The sequence below is a fragment of the Rosa rugosa genome, chromosome 1 (genome assembly GCF_958449725.1).
Source record: "Rosa rugosa chromosome 1, drRosRugo1.1, whole genome shotgun sequence".
Lineage (NCBI taxonomy): Eukaryota > Viridiplantae > Streptophyta > Magnoliopsida > Rosales > Rosaceae > Rosa > Rosa rugosa.
In genome coordinates, this window is record NC_084820.1 from 71113391 (window position 1) to 71136209 (window position 22819).

The 22819-nt window shown below is 38.4% G+C and overlaps 4 protein-coding genes across 4 annotated transcripts; 1 reads left to right on the forward strand and 3 right to left on the reverse strand.

Annotated features, from left to right (window-relative positions):
- Window positions 1-292: 292 nt before the first annotated feature.
- On the reverse strand, window positions 293-3497 carry LOC133726631 (probable galactinol--sucrose galactosyltransferase 5). The gene is made up of 4 exons (XM_062154223.1): window positions 2041-3497; window positions 1636-1813; window positions 1150-1517; window positions 293-1023 (listed from the first exon to the last, which is right to left on the reverse strand). The coding sequence occupies exons 1-4, from the start codon at window positions 3250-3252 to the stop codon at window positions 460-462; spliced, it is 2322 nt and encodes a 773-aa protein (XP_062010207.1). The 5' UTR covers window positions 3253-3497; the 3' UTR covers window positions 293-459.
- Window positions 3498-8711: 5214 nt separating this feature from the next.
- LOC133726632 (glycosyltransferase BC10) lies at window positions 8712-13304 on the reverse strand. Its single transcript, XM_062154224.1, has 11 exons — window positions 12766-13304; window positions 12567-12680; window positions 12279-12379; window positions 12099-12170; window positions 11639-11720; window positions 11428-11508; window positions 10917-10955; window positions 10614-10679; window positions 9781-9930; window positions 9091-9219; window positions 8712-8970 (listed from the first exon to the last, which is right to left on the reverse strand). Exons 1-11 carry the CDS (start codon window positions 12988-12990, stop codon window positions 8950-8952), a joined length of 1080 nt encoding a protein of 359 aa, XP_062010208.1. The 5' UTR covers window positions 12991-13304; the 3' UTR covers window positions 8712-8949.
- A 1910-nt stretch (window positions 13305-15214) lies between these two features.
- Window positions 15215-17513, forward strand: LOC133726635 (sirohydrochlorin ferrochelatase, chloroplastic). Its single transcript, XM_062154226.1, has 5 exons — window positions 15215-15504; window positions 15652-15713; window positions 15869-15979; window positions 16066-16158; window positions 16794-17513. Exons 1-5 carry the CDS (start codon window positions 15246-15248, stop codon window positions 16893-16895), a joined length of 627 nt encoding a protein of 208 aa, XP_062010210.1. The 5' UTR covers window positions 15215-15245; the 3' UTR covers window positions 16896-17513.
- Window positions 17514-18487: 974 nt separating this feature from the next.
- Window positions 18488-22819, reverse strand: LOC133726634 (ABC transporter B family member 26, chloroplastic-like). Its single transcript, XM_062154225.1, has 18 exons — window positions 22367-22819; window positions 22074-22201; window positions 21943-21985; window positions 21743-21787; window positions 21489-21611; window positions 21288-21391; window positions 21093-21147; window positions 20943-21013; window positions 20730-20832; window positions 20350-20560; window positions 19867-19940; window positions 19702-19758; window positions 19544-19618; window positions 19351-19425; window positions 18995-19276; window positions 18821-18885; window positions 18680-18740; window positions 18488-18587 (listed from the first exon to the last, which is right to left on the reverse strand). Exons 1-18 carry the CDS (start codon window positions 22739-22741, stop codon window positions 18507-18509), a joined length of 2028 nt encoding a protein of 675 aa, XP_062010209.1. The 5' UTR covers window positions 22742-22819; the 3' UTR covers window positions 18488-18506.

Consider the following 22819-nt stretch of genomic DNA (forward strand, 5'->3'; position numbering starts at 1 on the left):
AAAAGGTCATTATTTGATTTGACAACCATTATGGATGATCTTTTTGTCGCCAAAGGTCATTCCCCTAATTGAACTTATTGAATTTAAACAACCACTGGCGAGCCATCGGAAGGTAACTAAATGGTAATCAATCACATTCTGAGAATGTATTAGAATGGTAATGGCTATAGATATATCAGAGCAGCCTATTTGGTATTGAAGCTGAAGGATGAAAACTAGTCTCTAATAATCACTTAATAATTTCAGTAACATGTCAGTAAGAGAATTGCTCAAAAACCGCCAGAAGGTCAGATAATGAAAAGTTTGATAATTTGTATTACTTGAAATCATAATGAAACATAGTTAATTCTCCCATAGTATATATTAATAAAGGGATCAAAAAGAAAATTGGAAAATAGTACGGCTTAAATATAGCTAGTTAGTCACTTGCTGCTAAAGAAATAACTAAGTGACCTAGATCTAGAATATGTACTCCACAATAGACAAGGTGGATGTACCAGTCCATGGCACATGAACTCTAACCATGTTCTCTTCATACTCAAAAGCGACACAGCTTCCATCAATCTGGCAACCCAGTGGCTTCTCAGACGCAAACACCCTCATCTCTCCGGTGCCCTTCACCCCAATTTGAACAGAGTTTCCCTCCTCACTGTAAACCAACGACTTGACAGCACCGCCGGTGTTGAGCATGTTCACTAAGCCAATAGGGGCAAATTGGACAGACTTGCTAGGCAAAGTAGTCACCGGAGAAATGACAATTAGCTCAAAGTTGAAGGGCTCCAGTGACAACTCCACATCCTCGGTTGGCTTAGACAGGACTAGCTTCTTGGCCTGGTGATAGTACAAGGCAAACACTTGCACTCCTTCAATGGAAATTGGACTCTTGCCACTGTTCCACTCAATGTCTTTAGGGTTGGCCTTGGAGGTCACCTTTCCCACGAATTGAGAAAAACATTGGTTTCGCCTAGTCTCACGGCTCCAGCCTCCTCCTTGGCAGTTAAAGGCTCCAAGAACTCCATTGAACTGTTGGAAAATAAAAAAATAAAAAAATCAGCACATGGAGTATAAGGTTTCACATATAAACGTGATGTACAACGATGATATGTAACACATTGGCGACATAGCTTGGTAGATTAATCAATTAGTTACCTTGTTGAGGTTCCAAATTTTGAGCATGGTGCGGCCATCATGGAGAGGATCCTCAAAAAGACAATCGCGGGTAGGGAGAGCATAGTACTCGCAGCGAAGGATAGAGCCGTCAGGCACCACTAGGGTTTTGAGCAAGTCAAAGTTGTGCTTCCCCACAGTGTCACTCACATAAATAGGACCGCCGGAGATTGCCCTAGAGGCAGCATGGAAAGCGGCACAGGGATGAGTGGACTGGAACATGTCCCAATCCGGCTGTATGAAGTTGCCCATCCATAAGCTATTGTAAGCACAATGAACCATGTGACACCCTTGCAACCAAAAGGTACCGTTGGGATCACCAGAGGGGTCAGTGCACCAGAAATCGTCACCTACACAAAGCATAAAACAATTTAACAAACATACAACATAGAAATACGTTCAGATTGAATAAATGTACACAAACGTAGCCAAAATTGAAAAAAAAAAAAAAAAAATCAAATGACATACCGACACGGCCGAGAGTGATGGCTTCGGTTCCAAGGAACATGAAGTCGTTACAGTGCTCCATGCTAGCAATGACACCATTGCCGTCGAAGTGCTTCCTCACTGAAGCAGTTAGGGCATCGTAATATGCTTTAGCCAGGTTCACACGGCCACCATAGTTCTCACACAACATTTCCAACAACTGTACCCAAAAAAATAAAAAGAAATTAATTCAATTTCTTATGAAAAAGAGATGACGCACCGACCAAGAAGTCAAGATAACTGTATTTTTGAATTTTGACTATACCAAATAGTCATGGATAATAAGATTATGACACCTAGAACTTCCTAGGTCATGAGTATGACAGTTATGATAACTTCAACAAAAACCTAACAAACAATAAAATACAAGAAGAGGGTTGGACTTACATGGATAACGTCGACCTTGACGCCGTCGATCCCGACGGACTTCAGGTGAGAGTGGAGCCCTTCATACATCTGGTTAACCATTTCCGGTGGGACCAGCCCAATCCCAGTGTTGACTATCTTATCCACGGCCAGATCTTCCATCGTGTTCTTCAACCCCGGTGACAGTTCCGGCATAACAACCACCGCCTCTGGCAGGCCAGGAACATTGGGACGGATCCCACCCCAGTACCCACACAGCGCGTGCCACACGTACACGTAGTCAACGCTCTTGAACTCGTCCTTCAAGTCCTTCACAAACGCACCCATGCCTTGGCTACTAGGGTCCTTGGAGCTGACATAGTCTATGAACTTGTAGTTCTCTTTGAACTTGAGCAGCCTGCACGGCATTTGCTCACCGGCGGCGGTCTGGCCCATCCCTTCTTTGGTGATGGGATCAGAGTCGTGGCCGATGGACTGCCACCCGTCGTCCAGCAACACAAGCCCTGGAGGGCACCCACCCTCCACAAGCTTCCTCACGCCATCAATGACGCCGCGAGGGTGCACAGTGAGGTAAAAAGCATCCCACGTGCACCAACCGAACTTGTCGACGATGCCAGGTGGCGTCTTCTCCTCCAACAGATTGAACGTTCCCAAGTGCGCCTTGGCCACCTTGACGGCGTCCTTCACCAGCGTGAAGGGATCTTCTCCGGCGTGAAGATAAAGCACGCCGGAGAATCCCTTTTCGTTGACCTGCGTTGAACCGCTCTCTACACAGACGTCGAGGTAGTCCTCGGAGCCTGGCTGGATGGAAGCGCGGAAGCCGCCTTCGAGGAGCGGGAGGATGACGACGTAGGGCCTGCCGGCGTCGGAGTTTTCGAGGATGACGATCTGGGTCTCCTGCTCGAGGTCGCGGCCGTTGGATCCGACCCAGTGAGTGGTCCACCAGACCTTGAACCGGAAGATGCTCATGAAGCGGATGTCCTTCAGCTGGCCGACGGGCACCACGTGGCGGCTGCTGGCCTCGGCGGCGTCGAAGCCAACAAAAGAGCCGGGGGCGGCGGAGGACTTGTTGATGGTGTAGGGTGATTGGCGGAGTGTTATGTTTTGGGGGACGTCGGAGAGGATGACGTGGCCGTTGGCCGTCAAGTTGGAACCTTGAAAGGTAAAAGGACTTGGGTTTGCGCCATTGTCGACGTTAACGACGGCAGAGCCACTGCTCAAATTTGGGGCCATGATTGCTGAGAGTGAGTATGATCGATGATCAGTATAGAGAAGAGGTTTTCGGGTTTGGAAGTGATGGAAAGTAGGAGAAGCAAAGAGAGGTTTATATAGAGAAAACCGGTAGGGTTAGAACGGAGAATCCGAGAAATGAATCTTGTGAGATAAATGGAAAGAATCTCTGTTAAGTGCTTAATTGATTGTGTTTGTATGAAATCTCTAAACTTGCTTGTGTTAGATGATATGGCTCGAGGATTTATGGGTATCGTCGATTATATAGGCAATGGTAGTGGGGTTGAATTTTTATTTTAATATTTCTTTTTCCACTACCTTAAATAAATAAACACAATAAAGCGACAATATTGTCGGTCCAAGATTTTAAAGTCATCAAAAAAAGATATTATCTTAAATTATCCATTGGAGCCTAAATCTGCTGCTGGATAAAAACTGTGGATTGGGCTTCTCTACTATGCTATAACTCTGCTTGGACTTTCATATCAAGCTGACACGTCATTTATAAGCGATCCAATGGACTACAATTAAAAAACTCCAAAACCCGAATTTTATACCGCCACACCAAATCAGCCATAGACAACCCAATTCTCTTTGCTCTCTTTTCTGGTTTTCTCTTTTCCGGTTCCAGATGCAGGCTTGCAGCCACTTGCGCATATATATGAGAGATGGCATCATCAACTCAAATATGTTGGGCTCTCTATCCCTTTTACTTTTGTAAAGATTAGTCTTTTCTTTTGAAATTAATTGCAAATATTTTGACTTTCATGACTCGAATCAAAGAAAACTCTAGTTTGGATCAATGGTTTCTGTTTTGTGAAACGGAATAGAAACTATATTTTGATAATGGGTTTTATTTTTATTAGTTTCAGGCAGATTTCAAAATTATCTGGGCTGCGTTTGATGTGGGAAACCCCAAATGATCCCCAAATGATTAGTTTTGGGCAACAAAGGACCCTCCACTTCTATGTGTGTGTTTCCTCTTCTCTAATGGTCTATCTCAATGAGAGCAGAGCATCTGCCCACGTAGGCTATATCACCATTTATAGCCTATCTCTCTCTCCCACCGTAGGCTAGTACACGGGCTTCAAAAATAAAAAATGGCCTGCTAACATTTCATAAGCCAAATTTGGCTTCCCATTTGGTAGGCTAAATGGTAGGTTCCATTTAATTTTTATGTTTTATTTCTTTATATATTATGTTTTATACATTTATAAAATTATAATTTTCTTATATAAATGTGTTATTTATAATGTTTCCGAATATATAATCTTGTTGAGATCTTCAATATGAACCTAATATTTGATATGTTCAGATTTTTTTTTTTTTTTGTGTGTAATTTTCAAGTTTTATGATGTACACACACACATATATGTTAAAACACACACACACACTTGTGAGTCAAACTAGCCGTTTTTCTTATTCTTTTCAAATTATAGCCGTTGGAGATGATGATATTTTTTTTTTTTGCCTTATAGAATTTGGCTTACGGTGGCAGTATTGTTTTTTGTTAATAGGCCAAATAGGCATCTTAGAGGGAATATTCCCTTTTTGGTAGGCTAAATATATTTGGCCTATGGCCTATGGTGGAAGATGCCTGAGGTGAACATCTCATATTACTAGTGGTCTATCAGCATTCTTTGTCCATACAAGATATATCTGGGATTTGAAGCCACTTAACACGCCATTTAGCATTCTTTGTCAGCTTGGTACTAAAGTCCAAGCAGATCCTAGCACCAGGGCCAGTCCTAAGTTTTTCAAGGCCCTGGGCGAAAAATATATATATACATCAATAAAATGAAATGAAAAAAAAAAGTCTTCAATAATTGAGATCTCTAAAGAGAAGCCAAACATCAGTCTACTAAACTTTGAATGTAACTACTTGAGCATGGAACAATAAAACGTGGAATCAACTTTGCTCCTTCTTGTTTTTCCTTTTCTGCTCGAGATCGACTTGGAACTCCAACTTCCAATTGCACCTAATATTGAAAATTGAAAACGAATTTGCAATCAACAGAACCCAGAAATCAAGTAACCCAAAATCAAAATTGAAAAACACCTAATACGTATTTTGATTTGTACCTCAGCCTACATTGATGGAAACCCGAAAAATTCGTATGAACACCGTAGAAGAACATAAGCATAGAGAGGAGAAAGAGTGGTGATGATAAATGATGAGAATAAATTGAAGGATTGAACAACCATTGAAACCAATTTAAAGAGAATTTTCTTGATTTCAAGGTTTGGTAGAGAGTAAGAGATGCTGGAATAATGGCATCTTATTTTAAAAATCTGGTGCCCCCTCTTTGTTGTGCCCTGTGCAGTCGCCAATGCTGCCCAGCAGCAAGGCCGGCCCTGCCTAGCACTTCTTGTTTATAGTAGAGAAGCCGAATCCAAAAACTGTCTGGACGCATCAAAAAAAAATTAAAAACTGTCTGGACAAATGTAACATCACGTCGTTATGGATTTGACACTGGTATTCGGGGGAGAATTGTCGCTGTTGCTTAAGCATCAAGTTCTTTGTACAGATAAATAAACAAAGACAGATTTATATGCATGTATCATGTATGAAGTCTTTGATGAGATAGTCGATCTCGTAAAAGGGTTGCAATCGTAAATCATCTAATGACTAGTGGCACACGCTATAAACTAACGGCTCAACAGTCAACACCTTATAGAAGGTAGAACTTACAAATTTAGACAATTTTGAGTTAAAAAAAATTTACATCGTTTATTTTCTTCGCTATTCGCCTTTGGAAGCAGTAAGTTACTAACTTTATTACCTATGATCTCACCCTAGTTCAAGGACGAACTCAAAGTATTCTCTAGTATGATCTGGTGATTGCATGGTTTGAACTTGGGAAATAGTGGAATTCCACATGATTTTGCCCTATTAGGGGCGGTTAAGTGGCCTTGTAGGGGGATGCCCCCAACCGTACGTATTTGGTAATAAATTAAGTCCGCTTGGAGATGAAATCTTTTATGAATCCACCTTATTAATCAAGAGAAATCTATTACGGCTTAATTCCCGGAAAAAAAATTCCCTTTTGAAAGTACTCATAAATGTAAGATCCTTGACTTCCAAACTAAGCCTTAAATAACCTATCAAACTAGGGTAATTAGAGTATCAAATCTCCTAAAACCAAACAGAGGTCTTAAAGCATGTTTATTGCAAATGACAATATAATTAAAAAATAACATATCAAAATAGGGTAATTAGAAAATCACATTATAATTAATTACTTGGGATCTAAGTATGTTCATTTCAAAATCAGAAATCTCTAGAAAAGGAGCAGCCTGCGTACAAATGCCTTTCTCTATAAGGAATAAATGCCTTAGTCTTTTATGTTTTTGTTTTACTTTGATCCAGAATATAATAACATTCTAGACCATCTTTCGAACACTCGTATCTCATCAGCTCTCCTAGGAAGATTCCTCTAAGGACAAACCTGCCTCTCCTTGGCTTAAAGACATCAAAACCCACTTGTTTTTTTTTTTTTCATTCTTCATATTTTATACCCCTCCTCCTCCCTAATTTATTTCATGAAAATTTATATGATCCTTGATGCCAAAATCTCGCAAGATGCTTAATATTCTTGCTCAAAGCGTGTTGGCCTCTGTGGGCCTTTATAATCCTTAAAAATAACGTGGAATTATGCACTTTTATGGAATTATTTAAATTTTTCTCTAAAATGAGGTAGTTTAATATTACTACTACTGTTACCACAATAGCGTGCCGACCAAATGCTACTTGTACACATCTGAGGGGCTGTTTCCACCGACACTCGAAGAAATCAAGAAAACTTTTAAAATAAAGATAGGATGAAACGTGGAACGGCATAAGAGGCGACACGTGTTTGCGTCAAGGTCAAGAAACCAATATTAGACCCAACCGGTTTTGTAGTAGTTTTGGAATCCGAAGTCTGAACTTCTGGAAAGTCTGCAGACGTTGAGAACCAACGAGGATATCCCACGTAAGGGAGTGAGTGAGTAAGAGGTAAGAGGAACGTTGGTTTGGTACAAGCATTTTTGGGAAAAGTCATTCTTATTCCCTTTACCTATCCGAAGATGACAGTCTGACACTATCCCTCATTTCCAAAACTTCGCTTGCTTTTGTATAAGCCAATTAAAGCATACTAGTTCATGATGATGTAGAAGAGGAAGGAAGACCCTCCCTCAACTAGGTCATGAAAGGTGTCATCCAAAAAAAATTAGGTCATGAAAGGTTCGAGGGACATGTGGCTCTTTGAAGAGGGAAGACTATGAATCAGAAGTCGGGGAGTAGTTGCTCGGTTTATATAATCGCGAGAGGGTTTTTAGTTCATGCGGTTATATTATCAGATTGTGTTCGAACGGAAAAATAGATATCTAAATATGATATTGTTTAAACTTTAATTATTAAATTCGATGTAGTGATGTACTATGTGACATGATCATTTCATTTAAGGTTTTTTTTTAATACTTAAATAAATGCAATTGCAACATAAACTTAGTGTGTCACAGCTTGAACATTGACAGTCACTTATTCAGTGAGACTACAAGACTAAGACTAGTCTTCTTACAGAAAATTAAAATCAAATTAAATCTCTTCACCAATGTATGCAATTGTGAAGTTCTCTCTAACTGAATGTAAAAACACTACTTAGAACATAAACGAAAGGCTAACAAAGTTTTAATTAAAGCTAAGACCCGGCCCTAGCTAGCTAACCCACTCCCAATAAGGCTCAAAGACTCCATCCCACCCTTAAAGAGAGCAAATTTGGCATGAAATTACTTTCGAGCGATTTGCACTGTGGCACCATCGACCTGAAATGCTATTTGATAAGTGAGGAACTATTGTGTATACGGCACCACCAATTTGTTCGCCAATTTGCAATATATATTTGGTCTTGATGACAAGTTTCACTGTTGTCTTATTGATCGTAAAACTTCTGTTACTGTTGTGGCGCAACTCTTATCTAGTGTTATTGGTTTCATAATTCTATCCTATTGCTTGAGAGTTCAGAGAATGTTCTTACAGAGCCTTAAGGAAGTACCTATAAGAAGGGATCGGAATTCGCAGACTAGCGATATAATGGCTGGTATTAGTGATGGGAAGGCTTTTGATTCTCACCAGTTTGCCTACATTAGTTTTCATGTGCATGCTGAGGATCAAATTATTAAGGTGTAAGATATTGATGACGTCTCAAACACAGGTGTTAGATAATAGATATTGATATCCACCAATGTCCCAAAAAAATTTAGATTTTTGCTTCACATATTGGGATCACAACTTTGTCAGCGCTTTGCAGCAATCTGGGGATGATATATATTTGGTGGAAGTCTATGCAGCACCACGATATACTCCTCGAACCTTGTCCATATTGTGTGCTTACTCTGAAAAGGTTCAGATCCACGTTGGAGACTACTGTTGAAATTACAATGATCAACATGCATAGTGGTGATAAATACAGAATAATAGAATAGCACGATGATTTCCTTTTGTTCAATTTGATTATTTATTTATTTATTTCTGTCACACGTGGGACGCCTTCCCAACTTATTTGTTTTTCTATAAAAAAAATATTACATATACAACATTGGTAATTAGTAAATACACATTTACACTATTTTTTTATGTAATGAATAATTCTAATACAGACTGAGACTGGTATCTGGTTTAGCTGACAGTAAACTTGACAACAATTAGAATTTAGTCCTTCATCTAAGCTCCAGTGTAGTCTGTCAAATAGAAAAAAGAGAGAGAGAGAAAAAAAAAAACATTATCCTATGGGACTCCTTGAGGACATTAGAAAAAATCCTAGCAAAAGCTAGAACATTGACAAAAATTTTGAATGTTACCGTGTTGAGAAGCCTGAGAGCAGCAGGCCGGGTAAATTTTCTGGCAAAAAGAAAGCATGGAGAGGGTTTCCCCTTGCTGCTACACCATTCTCTTCGATACTCGGTCTCATAGTAGATATTATCTACATCCTGAAATAAAAAGTCACCAAATTTCAGTTGAGTTTTTCTACCTTTACAACAACAATGCTACATCGAATGCAATTTCATGAGTTTTACTAATCAGTCCGGAGCTAGTACTGAACTTAATCCTTGAACACAATTGAGCCATTGCAGGGATTATTCATTTGGAAGCTTGTAGAAGAAAGAAAGCATTGGATTAAATACTAGTGTTCAGAGTAATCAAAGGAGCTTATTGTTCTTATTCAATGACAATATTAATATACATCTAATAAGACTCCTTTGAGAATATCCACTGCTTGAAACATCCGAGAAGTAAATAGTGTCAATTTATACAAACATCAAGAGAAACCTTTATTGTGCAACCATGTAATTTCCAATTAACTTGAGCATAAATCTTGGTGCCACTAAACCATTAAAGGTTAAATGTTGTGCCAATAAACTACCAATTCTCAATGACTTGGATTGTTTAATTAGGAAGGAAACCAATCAACTTTTGGTTGCTCCAAGACTCCAACCTCAACTATATCATTGCTAAAGGATGGCTTGCTGCCACAAGAAAATTACACATACCTTTATAGATTTAATAAGCATGGGAGTAGCATCTGAATATTTGTATGTCATAGGGTGCCATCCACGGCGTTCACGGTCTCCAGTGGATGATAAATCCCATGATGAGTGTGTCAGTGATCTTCGTGTGATTTCTCCTTCAAGGCCTTCTTGCTGAAATTTAAACTATATATTTAGCTCAAAGATGTTTTATCTTTCCAATATAAAATGGGGTGAAGAGAGAAAAAAGAGAACCATAAATAACAGCGAAAGTCACACGTGAATGGGATTCCCAGCTAGCTATTTCAACTGAAGCCCCAATCTGCTTACGTATACCTTCCTCCATATACACCAATATTGTTCAGGTAGAAAGCTAAAAAATCCTGGAGGCTTTTAATCTGAGACTTAGTTTTATGTCTGTCTTTGATATTATTTCTAAAATAATCAAAATGTAATTAATATCCTTAAGAAAATCTAGCGGCTTAAAAGATGAGACCTTTCTAGTTATAAGGAATTATGAAAGACTTTAAGCTAGTGTCCTGACACTTTTCTCTGGTCGGTCTATTCAGCTTTCAAAAACCAAAATCTCAGATTGTTTATGAAGCAGTAACCGTATATATGACCATAAATGTTGCTAACATACAGTGTCATTAATATCTTCTAATATCTAGTTTCATAAATATATCTGACCTAGATATTTAATCCTAGGAAGAAGCTAGCTAGGATATACCTACAAAAAAGGTGATGCAAAGACTTATGGTGAAGAAGGCTTTGTACAGTTTCAACATTGAGGAAAAACCAACTTAAACTCTATTAATAAATGAGGCTCACAGTGGTTAAACAGGAATTTATCTTACAGCCAGTAATGTCTGAACATAATGCTCGTCCGGAATGCAATTGTGCTCCTTGGAGTTATCGGCCGGCTGCAGAAACAGGAAATTTCAGAATACAAAATTACAGTTCCTCTCTTAAAACAATTTCAAGACGCATTCAGAAAATTTACATTGGATCTTACTTCAAATTTATCTGTGAATTCAAAAATTGAGCAGGAAAATGCATTTGTTATGTCAACTTGCTTGTATTGGTGCAAGACTACTTTTATGGGATAGCTGATGTGGTAATTGATTACAAATTAAAAATAAATAAAGAAAAGTACTTACAACAGGACGATCCCGCCAAAACTCAGGTAACGACTTCCTCTGCATGATAATCATACACAAAACAGTCAAATATGAGCTTAGAACAGATAAGATGGCACACTAAAAGAGAGCACTCTGTAACCATGGTAACAAACTAAAAGGGGTACACAACAATAAGTAGAATCCTATGCAATCTCAGCTATTCATTGCGAGCATGGCTTTTCAGCACACATTAAAAGTTTTCCATCTCCAGTTCTAGGATCACCCGGGACAAGTGAATTTAGTTTAGTTTTGAAGTAGAGAAGGATTACAATATGTCACCTGGCACAAGTTAATTTAGTTTAATTTTGAAGTAGAGAAAGATTACAATTTGCCACCTTTTCTAATTGATTATGGTTGCCTTCCTTTCAAAATTTCAACATTCCAATACCTATCTATGGAATGTCTGGATTATCTCAAAAGGCACCATGTTGGGGAATAACCAAGATTATATCATTTGCAACTGTGAGTCAATAATTTAACGACAACTTACCTTGCAATACAACTGAAACATAGGAAACACTGTATCGTCTTTCACTACAACCTCTGCATGCTTCCTCGTCAATACAACCCACTGCAACAAAGAAAAAAAAAGTACAAGAATAAGCCGATCTGTGGAACAGTCAGAGTAAATACTAACCATTTTGTTAGGCTTTCTTTTTAGTATTGTACAAAATTTCAGGAAGCAATTATTCCTTGAATACCTGAGATCCTTTTCTCCAGTTTTGTACAGGAATAACAGGATCCATTTTTGGATTGTAGCGGCCATCTTTTGTATCAGCAAAGCTGCTTCCAGAAGATAATAGTTAAACATACATTCAAGGGTGACCACCGTAAAAAGAAACAACTGGACAACATTGGAAAACATAGTTCACAAACTTAAAGTGATAACATGTACTAACGCAAGTTTGAAATGCATGCACAATATTCAGATGCAGCTCTGTATTGATATGTATAGTTATTTCACACAAGTAACTCAGTTGCACTCAAAAGATGAAACCTAAGTAGCTTTTACATGCATTAAAATACAAATGACTTGAAATCAACTGGTTTCAACTTCCAACTATTAAGGAATGCGCAGACCAACTGATGACTGCTGACCACAAACAGTCCTTTATTTCATATGTTTGTATTAGCACTGCATATTTGAGTTGGTCCACTCACCTGTCTACAAAACTGGTTCCGGTTGACATGACATAGTCATATATATAGTTGAAATTGTAAAGAGGGATGCAGCTGAAAAGAAATCAAGTAACTGAAATATTGTTAGATAATGGAAACCATCGAGATTGATAAACTGAAAAAAAAAGAACCAGCAGACAAAATCATCAAGCCAATCTTCACCTATCAGAAACAAAAGCAAAGCGTTGATTAAGAGGATCCTCTAGTGCATGTTTGAGCAATATACGCTCCGCTTCAATCATGGTTGCTTCTCCCCAATCTACCTGGTATAGAACACACAAGCTAAATATAACAATCCCGATACAAAAACCATGGAGACACAAAATCACACACACTCACATAACTCAACCGAAACCTTCAAACTTACATAAAGTAAAATCCACTCAAATAGCATACAGCATATGTACATTGTACAGTATCAGTAGAAACCCAATTCACACATTACATTACCTGTGTGCTATCATTGACTTGACGATTCAGGAAAAAAACTGATCTGGTGGTGACCTTATTGAACAGAAACCCGGGCCTGGAGTGCACATAAATCGAAAACTTACCCTCCCCGCCCTGCAAAAGCCATTAGAAATTAAACCCTTCATGTAAATTACACCTCGTAATTAAACAACAAGACACAATTGAATCCCTTTATCACCTGAAAGAAAACATCCCAGAGCATATCCAACGGTAACCGGTTGCGGGCGATGAACAAGAAGGCAATCTTGGGCCGTTGGATTGTCAACTGAGGACGAATTGAGGCCAGAGTCATAATCCGAGTGTAGTGAGTATGCATAAGAAGGACCAAGGTCCCAAAGCACAAGCACATCAAAATCGAAGCGAAGAGCTTCCGCTTCCATTTGAACTGTGACTTTCGCTTCATTTAGGACTTGACCCTCTTTTGCATTCACCTTGTGGAGCTCAAAGATTAGGGCTTTAGGGGAATTGAGAAGCTGTGGAGGTGAGGCTTCCTCTTTTGAGTCATCATTGCTTTCACGTGAAGAATCTCAGAGGGGTGACCCAGATCCAATTGGAGCTCGTAAAGACTGAAGCTTTAAGCTTTAAGCTATGCAGAGTTGGACCCAGAAGAAGATGGGAGAGTTGAATCAGTGAGTCAGTGAGTGCAGGTGGCTGGTGCGATTTCAATTGCGAGTCAAGGAGGTCGTTGTAGTAAAGTTGTGATGTGTTTTTCCTAGTTGCTTGTGATGTTGGGTATAGAATAGAATCATCCTATTTATAACAGTTTTGACTAGCATTTTCCACACGAAAAGTTTGGTCTGTTTATCACAGTAATTCTTTTATTACAACTTTTTAATGTGTCTAGTTAAATGCAGCGGAACATCTTGGCATGCGTTAATGAAATTCACATCTCTTTTAAAAAATTTGTGCAATATCATTTGGTGTGATGGCAATTGACAGTGCATTTTCCACACTGAAAGCCTGTTCATTTCTATGCGGTATATTTGGTGTGATGACATTAAGTTTCTCATTTGTAAGTGAGAAGTTCTGAAGATTGGTTGTTGTAATGTTCAGTTCGTTGTTGTTATTGATGTAATAAAATAAAATAACTTATTTACTTTTCATTTTGTGTTATATGGTCCCATTGACATCGACTTGTTGCTATTTTATGGTTTTTAAGTCCCTTATGCACTTTTCGATATCCGTCATGCTCACATATATTTGAAAATGTCACATAACATCTCTATGTAGAACCTTTGTGGGTTTTGTTTCAATTAAGTTACATTCATGATTGGAGATGAAAGTAATGAGAACAGATTTTAAAAATATCAAACTTTGAATACCTACTTCTCACATGTAATTGAATCTCCACTCCTTATCATCGTGTAACATAATTTCTAAGGTATGAGAGAATTAGCAACTTTCAGTAATTTTATTTTTTTATATGAAGATCATTTGAATTCCCATTCACTTTGTTAATGGATGTAGAGAGAGTTATGTGACAAATATATTTGAATTCGGGAACTAAAATTTTCATAGTAGAAATTTAATTTGAATTAGTGACTCCGTTGTCTATTGTCCTATAATACAGCATAGTAAGAGGCTTGAGATGATGGTAAATCCTAATAGCTTTATTATTTTAGACAACATGATGAACCATTACTAGAGACAATGGAAGAAATTTGAGAACTAGCTACCAGAAGTTGTTACAATTAATAATAATAACAAGTTGTTGGTGAGGCTTCATCATATGCAATACTGATATTAGGCAGGTGTTGCACTGTCAATTGCAACTTTGTAAGCAATTGAGTGATTGACTTCTAATTGAAGCAGCAGCTAAGGAAGGCAGATCTATAAGCAATGAATACGATCAACTTTAATAATGATCATTTTGGAAAACCTTGATGCACCAGGACAGTTTCATTTTCTTTTCAAAAATGATACAATAGAACATAATGAATTGTCCAAACTGGTGATGGAGAACTGTATATGTCATCTCTTCCCTGGTTTTGGTTTCAATTGTTTAGTCTATATCGAGTTTAAGAGCCTTTTAAACATATTCTAATGGTCTCAAGAACTTCACTCTTCTACACTATTTGGTTTCAATTATTTAGTTCATATGAGTTTAAGAATACTTTTTGCTTGTCAAAAGTCATTAATATCTTTTTAATTGACATTCTTCCTTATACATTGATAAAACATGATTTTTAGCAAGGGTGGACCTTAAAACTCTCTATTCGATTTTTTTTGAATGATTTTTACATTTTACCAACTTTAAAAAATTGTAAAAAACAAAGTTTAGTCGAGAGTTTTGAGGTCTGTTGGTTCTAAAATTACTTAAAAATCATGGTATACTAATGAGAATTTTTTAATGAGAAAATAAAACTATGTGATTTTGAACAAAAATCATGTACTATAGTCTACAATTTTTTTATAGAAATTATGATTTTAGACAATTTCTTTTTTTGGTCGGGAGAAAAAAAAAATCCCACATATTTGTATTGACACATTTTAGTATTTTACCCACAGAAAAAAATATCTTTGAAGTCCTAAATTGTATTCTTATTTTCCACGTGTTCAACCACAATTGTCTGGAGACTACGACGTCGTTTCTAGTCACTTTTTATAAAGCTGGTCTCAAAGTTGACCGATGAAGGTCGGCGCTCAAATTCGTCAAACATGTCGATTGGGTCGTTGTTCAGCTCTCCTCAATTTACCGCTAAAATCTCCCCGGCGACCGACAGCCGAACAAACCCTAACCCTAACCCGAGCCTCAACTTCTCGAATTTTCAGAGAGGCCCCTCCAGAACTAGAAATTTAAGCATCGGGACCGGGAATGGAGGATTGGGACAAACTAATCCCCATGGAGTTGGCGACAGAGACGGCGTCATCATCGTCGACCATGGCTCGCGCCGTAAGGAATCAAACCTCATGCTAAGTAAGTAAGTAAGCTTCTAGAAGATGATTGGGATTCTGGGTTTGCATTTAACAGTTCAAAGGCAGTTACTTTTTTACTGTGGTTTAGTAAAGTTTGTAACTTTTTTTTTTTTTTTAATCTGAGGTTGTGATTTTGGTTGAATTACAGATGAGTTTGTGGACATGTTTAGGAAGAGAACTGGGTATGCTATAGTGGAGCCTGCTCATATGGTAAGATTTAATCTGTTTTACTTTTGGGTTGGTAATTTTTTTGTTCACATTGGGTTTGTATTTTTGTAAATATTGCAAGTACATAATGTATTTGTTGATTGCTTATAGAAATGTGAGTGAAGTAGTGATTCTGTCTGTAAATGTTGTATGATTAGGAGTTGGCAGAACCTTCAATTCAAGACGCGTTCAATTCGTGTGTTGAAAAAGGGGCCAATCGTGTTATTGTTAGCCCGTTTTTCCTCCTACCAGGAAGACATTGGAACAAGGTAGATGGTTTTCGAATTCGGTAAAGTCTCTGAATGTTTAAGATAAAATGGTGGACTAAATAGTGAGACTGTGTGTTATTTTGCAGGACATTCCATCCCTGACAGCCGAAGCTGCAAAGGAGCATCCTGGTGTGTCATATATGGTGACTGCGCCTCTAGGCCTCCACCCACTACTTGTGGTATGACTATGGCATTTCCTTATTGTTTCCTTTTCATGAATCATTCATTGTCGCAGAAATGTCTACAGCTTTGCTTGAAGTTCAATTGATACTTACTCAAGTTAACTGGGATAGGATCAGCTACACAAGTATAATTATGCTTGTATAGAATCAGACATTGTTGTCGCACAATATTTTCTGAAGCTTTGGTTAGAGTTATATTGCTGTTTAACTTGATATGGGATCTTTAGGGAGCTCGTGTGCTTAATATGTTTATTTGCTCTTGCTCAACTTGGATCTGAAGCCAAATATCAATAGACTGCAGTCTTCTTCTTCTTTTTTTCCTTGTCCGAAACATTATACATTGTCAGAGAAGGTTCTAAATCTTTGCTCTATTGATACTTAACTAAGTTTACTTGACAGTAATATATTTCTTCTGGTTTTAGAAACATATAGATATATATACACTCAAACACAAAGACATGTATATAGGTATAGGATCGCAAGTCCTCCACATAAGGGAGCTTGTGCCTAATATATTTCTTTTCTCTTGCTCAAGTACTAATCAGTGAACTAATAATATAGATAATTACGGTTATTGGTTTCAAAGGCCACATTGTGCTTTCATTCTAAGATGATGAGGTCTCTGGTTGCAGGATGTTATGAATGACAGAATCAATCACTGCTTGAGCCATGTTGCTGGAGATGCAGCTGAGTGTGTTGTTTGTGTTGGAACAGGCAAATGCCAACTCCATTGATTTATGCAAGTTCATACCAAAACAGTATGGGGTAGGGCACCATTTCAGTTTCGGAACCAAGTGATTTTTCAACTTGGATAGCCATATATAGAAGGCATCAGGCGGCTGTTGTGGCTTTGAAAGCATAATACCACGATTCAGGCAGCTGCCAACTCAAATAGTTGGGACAAGGCTTTATTGTGAATGTTGTAGAATTGCCCGAGTTGTAACTGGATACTGATGGTCCGAATTGGACTTATGTAAATGGCACCTTTGGCACGTTTCTACAATTGCAATGAAGCCAACCACATGGAGCTGTGTAGTTGGCATGAGATATAGACTAGTGGCCAGCTTCAGTGAAGATTGAATTGAGGTGGTCTTCATCATCAACGTTCCATTTCAGTTGTTTATTAAAATACTCAGCAGCCATGAAAGCGTTTCTCTAAATATGCCATAGCCACCCTTCGGCTGAGGTTGCATCAGGAGAACTGCGTTGAGGGAATGGACGCCCTTTTAGTTTTCTTTACTGAACTCCATGACTTCCATTTACTGCCCTTGCAGCTCCATTCACTGTCTTTGTATATGCTATGCTGCCTGGATTTTCTACTTTGTAGGCGTGATATTTCCATTTTGCTGGTCTCACGTACTGTTCGACATGTAATCAATGGTCTAGCATCTAACACACAATCTAAAAGGAGAACAGACCAAAAAGGGATTGAGAAGAAGTGAAAAACAAACTGAAAGGGTAAAACCAAAGGTAAACCTAGCGATAAGACAAGTAATGGGTAGCCATTGGTAAATCCTACTCATTTAAACCTGTTAATCTCGTTAGCTTATAAAATCAATTGTGAACTCTAATCCCATTAATCCACAGAGGAGCAAAAGGGTTTAGAAGCTTGAGAAGACTGTGAGCAACATATACACTAAGAATTAGGGTTGTTTTTATCTTTAACGTTGTGTCAATCACAATGTCCAACTGGTGGCCACGTGTAGCAACCTAGCACCCTTTGAAAGTTTGAAGGCGTGAGTATGCATATCTTGGTACTACATAAATTTTGGCCAAGAATACTACATTTTACAGCTTTGCCTCTTGCATTTCAATGGATATCAACAAGGAGAAGAAAGCCATGCAGTCCTTGAAGACCAAGTTGGCCAAGAAGGAAATCCAGAACAACAACAATAGTACAGAGGAGAACATGGAAGAGAAAAATGGGGATACGAAGACGGTGAGAGAGAAGCATGAAATTAAACCAAAAGGACTTCCTCATGAACAAGTTCCACAGCCCGGAGATTTCTCCACCGCAGCCCTCGAGAAACTCTGAAGTCTGAACGGTGGAGAAGCCATCGAGCAACTGTACTTTGGCCTGGAGAATATCTTAGTTACTCTACTTACTGTAGCATATGTAAAGAAGTGAAACTAGGGGTTCTTTTGAATGTGCACTTGTCTACCAAATCTGGAGTATCACATATAAGCTGTTGTATATTGTATCCTTGTATCAAATATCAATGAATATTACACAAATGGAAGATGATGGTGAAAAATGATCTTCAATGCAAAATTCAGTATTAGGTATTTACGGTATGAAACTATGTCTCTAGTGTTGCAAAAGAAGGATTGAAGCTGTACTTCAATCAAGCCAAAGCATTTGTTTGAGCTCTAATCAATTTTGCATAGACCCCATCCTTCTTGAGGAGTTCTGCATGCTCACCCATCTGCATAAATCAATGGTAGTCAGATTGCAAGTGTATATCCATGAATCTTTCTTAATATAAAAGCGAAATTAGTAAAACAAGTAGCAGATGACCTCAGTGACTCGGCCTCCGTCCATTACGATGGTTCTGTCAGCAGCTTCTATGGTTGAAAGCCTGTAGATGAATACACATCATATTGATGCAGAACTTCTCACAGAAAGAGAAGAAGAAAAATGTACTAGTTCTAAGTTCACCTATGTGCAATGACAATGACGGTTCTTCTTGCTTTAACATCATTCCTCATTGCATGAAGAACCCCCTGGAGATGAAATCATAGCATGAACAGCATCAGAACTAACTGTATAGTTTTCTCGACTTTACTTTGTGGAATAAAATGGGAAGATTCTTTTAGTTTTGAATGAACATGCCTTAATGTGATGTTCGGCTTCAGAATCTAAGGCACTGGTAGCTTCATCGAGGATTAATATAGCTGGGTCTCTAAGAATGGCCCTAGCAATCGCAATCCGCTGCTTTTGCCCACCGCTGAGTAAGTTATCATCAACTAGGGTATCATATCCGTCAGGAAGAGATGAGATGAAGTTATGAGCATAAGCTAGCTTTGCAGCCGATTTTATATCTTCCTCCTTAATATCATCGGAGCAACCATATTTAATGTTTGACTTGATGGTCATGTGAAATAGATTTGGTTCCTGTCTGAAATGTAAAGTTAGGTCACAAACTTATAGTAAACCCAAGGAAAGTGTTACAGTTTCTGCATTCTAACCTGCGACACAAATCCAACTTTCCCTCTCAGCCACCTGATATCCAACTCTCTGATAGGGATACCATCAATATTAATCTGCAAATAGAATGAGCTTACAAATTATGACAGTCTAAGATAGTAAAATGCAATTATGGAAAATGATAAAGACTATGCAAGGAGTTTACTTTTAGTGAAGGAAAACTCAGACGCTTACCTGACCATTAATTGGTTCATAAAGACGAAGCAAGAGATTGACTAATGTGCTTTTTCCACTACCACTCAGACCAACCTTCACAAAATTAAGATGCAAGTCAGTCCTCAAGTTTTCCACTCTAAGAGGGATGGCGATGTAAAAGAAAACATATCTCTTACAATTGCAACCACTTCATTTGCTTGTATGGAAATATTTATGTCCTCTAGAATGGCGACCTGTTCAAAGTTTAAGAGAAGTTAAGAATAAGGATATGTGACAAACCAATACTTGGAATTTAGCCGGTGATATTTTAATTGGAAAAACTTGGTTCAAAAAGCACATACTTTTGCCCTAGAAGGATAGTGAAAAGAAACGTTTACGAACTGAATATGTCCCATTACCCTCTGCAACTTTACACCTGAACATAGAGGGAATCCATTTAATCATAAATGTATTGAAAACTAAAGATTTGAGTCTATGAAGAAACATATGTAAAACACACAAATGCCTGAAACCTATATTGATTATAGAACTCTTAGTTTAAGGTCCCACAACACATAAATTTACCTTAACTGACTTCCAACAACATATTCAAAAACTAATATTTAGTCTTCATAGAAGCAGAATGTTGAGTAAATCCAAGCTTTGTTACTGCTCAACACCATGTACTAAGCTTCAATATCTGATTTGCATCTAAATACTAAGGCTAAAATGAAATATCAAATTCAGAGCTTCTGGTTTCAAAAGCATACCAAAATAAAGCTTGGTAAAGTGTCATCAATCCAAAGAACGAATGCGCTTCTCCTTCACAGGATAAGAGTGCCTACCTTTTGATACGAACTGGTCGCTAGGCAACAAGTCCATCAACTGGAGAACCTTTTCACTTGCTCCAACAGACTGGACTAATGATGATAAATTGTCTGTGACCCTCCAAGTTGCATAAATTAACCACTCACAGTACAATACATACTTAGTTAGTTGCTCAGGTGATACACGACCACTCATAATAGAAATGCCTCCTAACACCACAGCAATAACCTGTACATGTAATTTGACAGAGTGGAGTCAACTACAAATCTCCATTTAATTGCAATATACACAATGCATCGCAAAGACACTTATATTTCTCACATCAGCAATATTATATATTTGAATTGAGTGGAAAAAAACCTTATACGTATACATTAAGTTAACTAAAGAGCCATACCTGTGTTGACCGATACAGGGTATGAAAACTCATACTCCAGAACCCATGAGCCATACTCTCTCGAATGTTTATAAACGCTACCTTGTCTAGCCATCCCTTGAACCTAATATTACATATGATGCACAAGTTTGGTTATCAGACCTTGCAGACTTGCTTGTGATATGGTTACTAGATTGACATCAATGAAAATAGAGATTCTTGGTAGGAAATTACCTTCCAATTTCTTTCCTTTCTGTTCCAAAAACCCGGACTGTTCTCATCAGAGAAAGTGTCTCTTGTGCAACCTACATTCAAATGGGAAGATAAATCATAAATGTGAATTGTAACTTTTTGTTGAGAATTGGATCACTATTCTTCTCATACTTCATTGGCCCCAGCAGTGAAGTCTTGGGTTAATTTTGCAGCTTTCTTTTGGTACCTATATATAAAAGGCATAGAAAACCACACATAAGGTTTACCATGAGGTACTGACCACCCAAGTCGAAGAGCAATGCATCAGAAAAGGTAAGATAGGGCTTTATTTCCGGTGCAAGTTAGAGAGAAAGTACAAAAACTTACTTGCTATAAAGAAGAAAAATCACAGATAAAACACCGCATATAACCAGTGCTGATAATGCAAGAGGCCAAGATAATATAAGCAGATTGATCAGTGCACCAGTTCCCTGAATACAGAAAGGAGCAAGAAAAATAAACTGTAACATAGACTATAGACCAAATGTATATTCAAGGGAAGAGAAGGGTAGAACTAAGAACCACAACCTGAAGCCCATTACGTAATATCAAGTTAATATCATTTGCAATGACAAGCGATAATCGTTGACAATCTGCCCCAAGTCTGCTTGTCAAATCACCAACTGATTCTCTGTCGAAAAAGGATATATCCTACATCAAAAGATAACACCAAAATACAGATTCATGTTCAATAAGAAAAGAGATTAAGCAATTCATGTGCTCCATATATATTCTTTACAAATAGCATCCAGTAGTTGCAATTTTTTAAATGAAGCACAAACCTGGACAAGAACAACTGAGTATAGGGTTTCCCTGAGGCGCTTAACCTGCAATGTGATATTGGCAGCAGATGGTGTACGAGTTAGATTTAGGTAAAAGGCACAAATGCGTCAAATCCTTATTACTAAAAGACGATAACATAAACTACGGAGATTCAACAGTCCTATTCAGAAGGAATTCATGGAATCAGTGAGTAACTAACCAACACAATGTTTGCAATCCCAAAACAACCACTTCGCAGGCCACTGAAACATACATAAAACACAGTTAATTACCAGGCACCGCACACTAGTTTCTGACTTTCCATCGAAAATTCAATTAGAAATGACCAACCTGCATATCCCTGAAGTGATACACAACACTGCTAGAAGCTTCGAGTTCCTGAAGAACACCGCAGCATTCCCACTTTGAGCACAAAACACAGACTCCGTCAATATCCGCGGTATTGAGATCTCCGAGAGCTGCAACAACAGTAGACTGTTACTCCATTCTTGCTTACAAAATTCGTAAAATCACCGCCACATACATAAAATCAATAGCTCAAAAATGCACAAAATTAACAAAAATATGAAAATTTTTCACTAAATCAAAAACGAAGAGCAGAAGCTTTTCAGATTCGAACTCACCGCTGCTATAATCAGTGAACCAAAAGCAACGAACACAATCCATCTATCAGTCTCGATCAAATTCCACATTCGATGAACAGCACGCAGAATCGTGACTGGCTTCGCCGCCGTGATTTGCTCTTTCTCCTCCTCCTCCTCCTCCTCCTCGGTTAGGCTCCACCAATTGACGGCCGCCGCCACCGGAGTAGAAATGCCGTTTTCCGGCGAAAAGAAGAACCGGCGCGAGTTGTTTCGGATGCCGAAGCGGCGTCGTTTTGAAGCGACGCTGATGCTGTGGATTGGAATTTGGGGTTTCGGTTTTGTGGAGAGAGTGGGCAAGTGACTGCGGCTCAGAGAGCGAAGATTCGACTGGAACAGCGCCATATCATAGTGCATATTTGAGAGCTACCGGGGGTTATTTCGGTAATCTTGGCACAGCCCGCATTTGGCACTCGCGCCTTTTGGCGCCGGAAA

Excerpts from the sequence above, each read along its gene's own strand:
- LOC133726631 (XM_062154223.1), bottom strand. The coding sequence starts at position 3,252 with ATGGCCCCAAATTTGAGCAGTGGCTCTGCCGTCGTTAACGTCGACAAT. Across the intron at positions 1,518-1,635 it reads CATCACTCTCGGCCGTGTCG|GTGACGATTTCTGGTGCACT; the intron begins GTATGTCATTTG and ends TGCTTTGTGTAG. Across the intron at positions 1,024-1,149 it reads AAATTTGGAACCTCAACAAG|TTCAATGGAGTTCTTGGAGC; the intron begins GTAACTAATTGA and ends ATTTTCCAACAG.
- LOC133726632 (XM_062154224.1), bottom strand. The coding sequence starts at position 12,990 with ATGAAGCGAAAGTCACAGTTCAAATGGAAGCGGAAGCTCTTCGCTTCG. Across the intron at positions 12,681-12,765 it reads TCTGGGATGTTTTCTTTCAG|GGCGGGGAGGGTAAGTTTTC; the intron begins GTGATAAAGGGA and ends TGGCTTTTGCAG. Across the intron at positions 10,956-11,427 it reads TGTTTCAGTTGTATTGCAAG|AGGAAGTCGTTACCTGAGTT; the intron begins GTAAGTTGTCGT and ends ATTATCATGCAG.
- LOC133726635 (XM_062154226.1), top strand. The coding sequence starts at position 15,246 with ATGTCGATTGGGTCGTTGTTCAGCTCTCCTCAATTTACCGCTAAAATC. Across the intron at positions 15,714-15,868 it reads TAGTGGAGCCTGCTCATATG|GAGTTGGCAGAACCTTCAAT; the intron begins GTAAGATTTAAT and ends TTGTATGATTAG. Across the intron at positions 16,159-16,793 it reads GCCTCCACCCACTACTTGTG|GATGTTATGAATGACAGAAT; the intron begins GTATGACTATGG and ends CTCTGGTTGCAG.
- LOC133726634 (XM_062154225.1), bottom strand. The coding sequence starts at position 22,741 with ATGCACTATGATATGGCGCTGTTCCAGTCGAATCTTCGCTCTCTGAGC. Across the intron at positions 19,426-19,543 it reads ATGAACCAATTAATGGTCAG|ATTAATATTGATGGTATCCC; the intron begins GTAAGCGTCTGA and ends TTCTATTTGCAG. Across the intron at positions 19,277-19,350 it reads AAGTTGGATTTGTGTCGCAG|GAACCAAATCTATTTCACAT; the intron begins GTTAGAATGCAG and ends CATTTCAGACAG.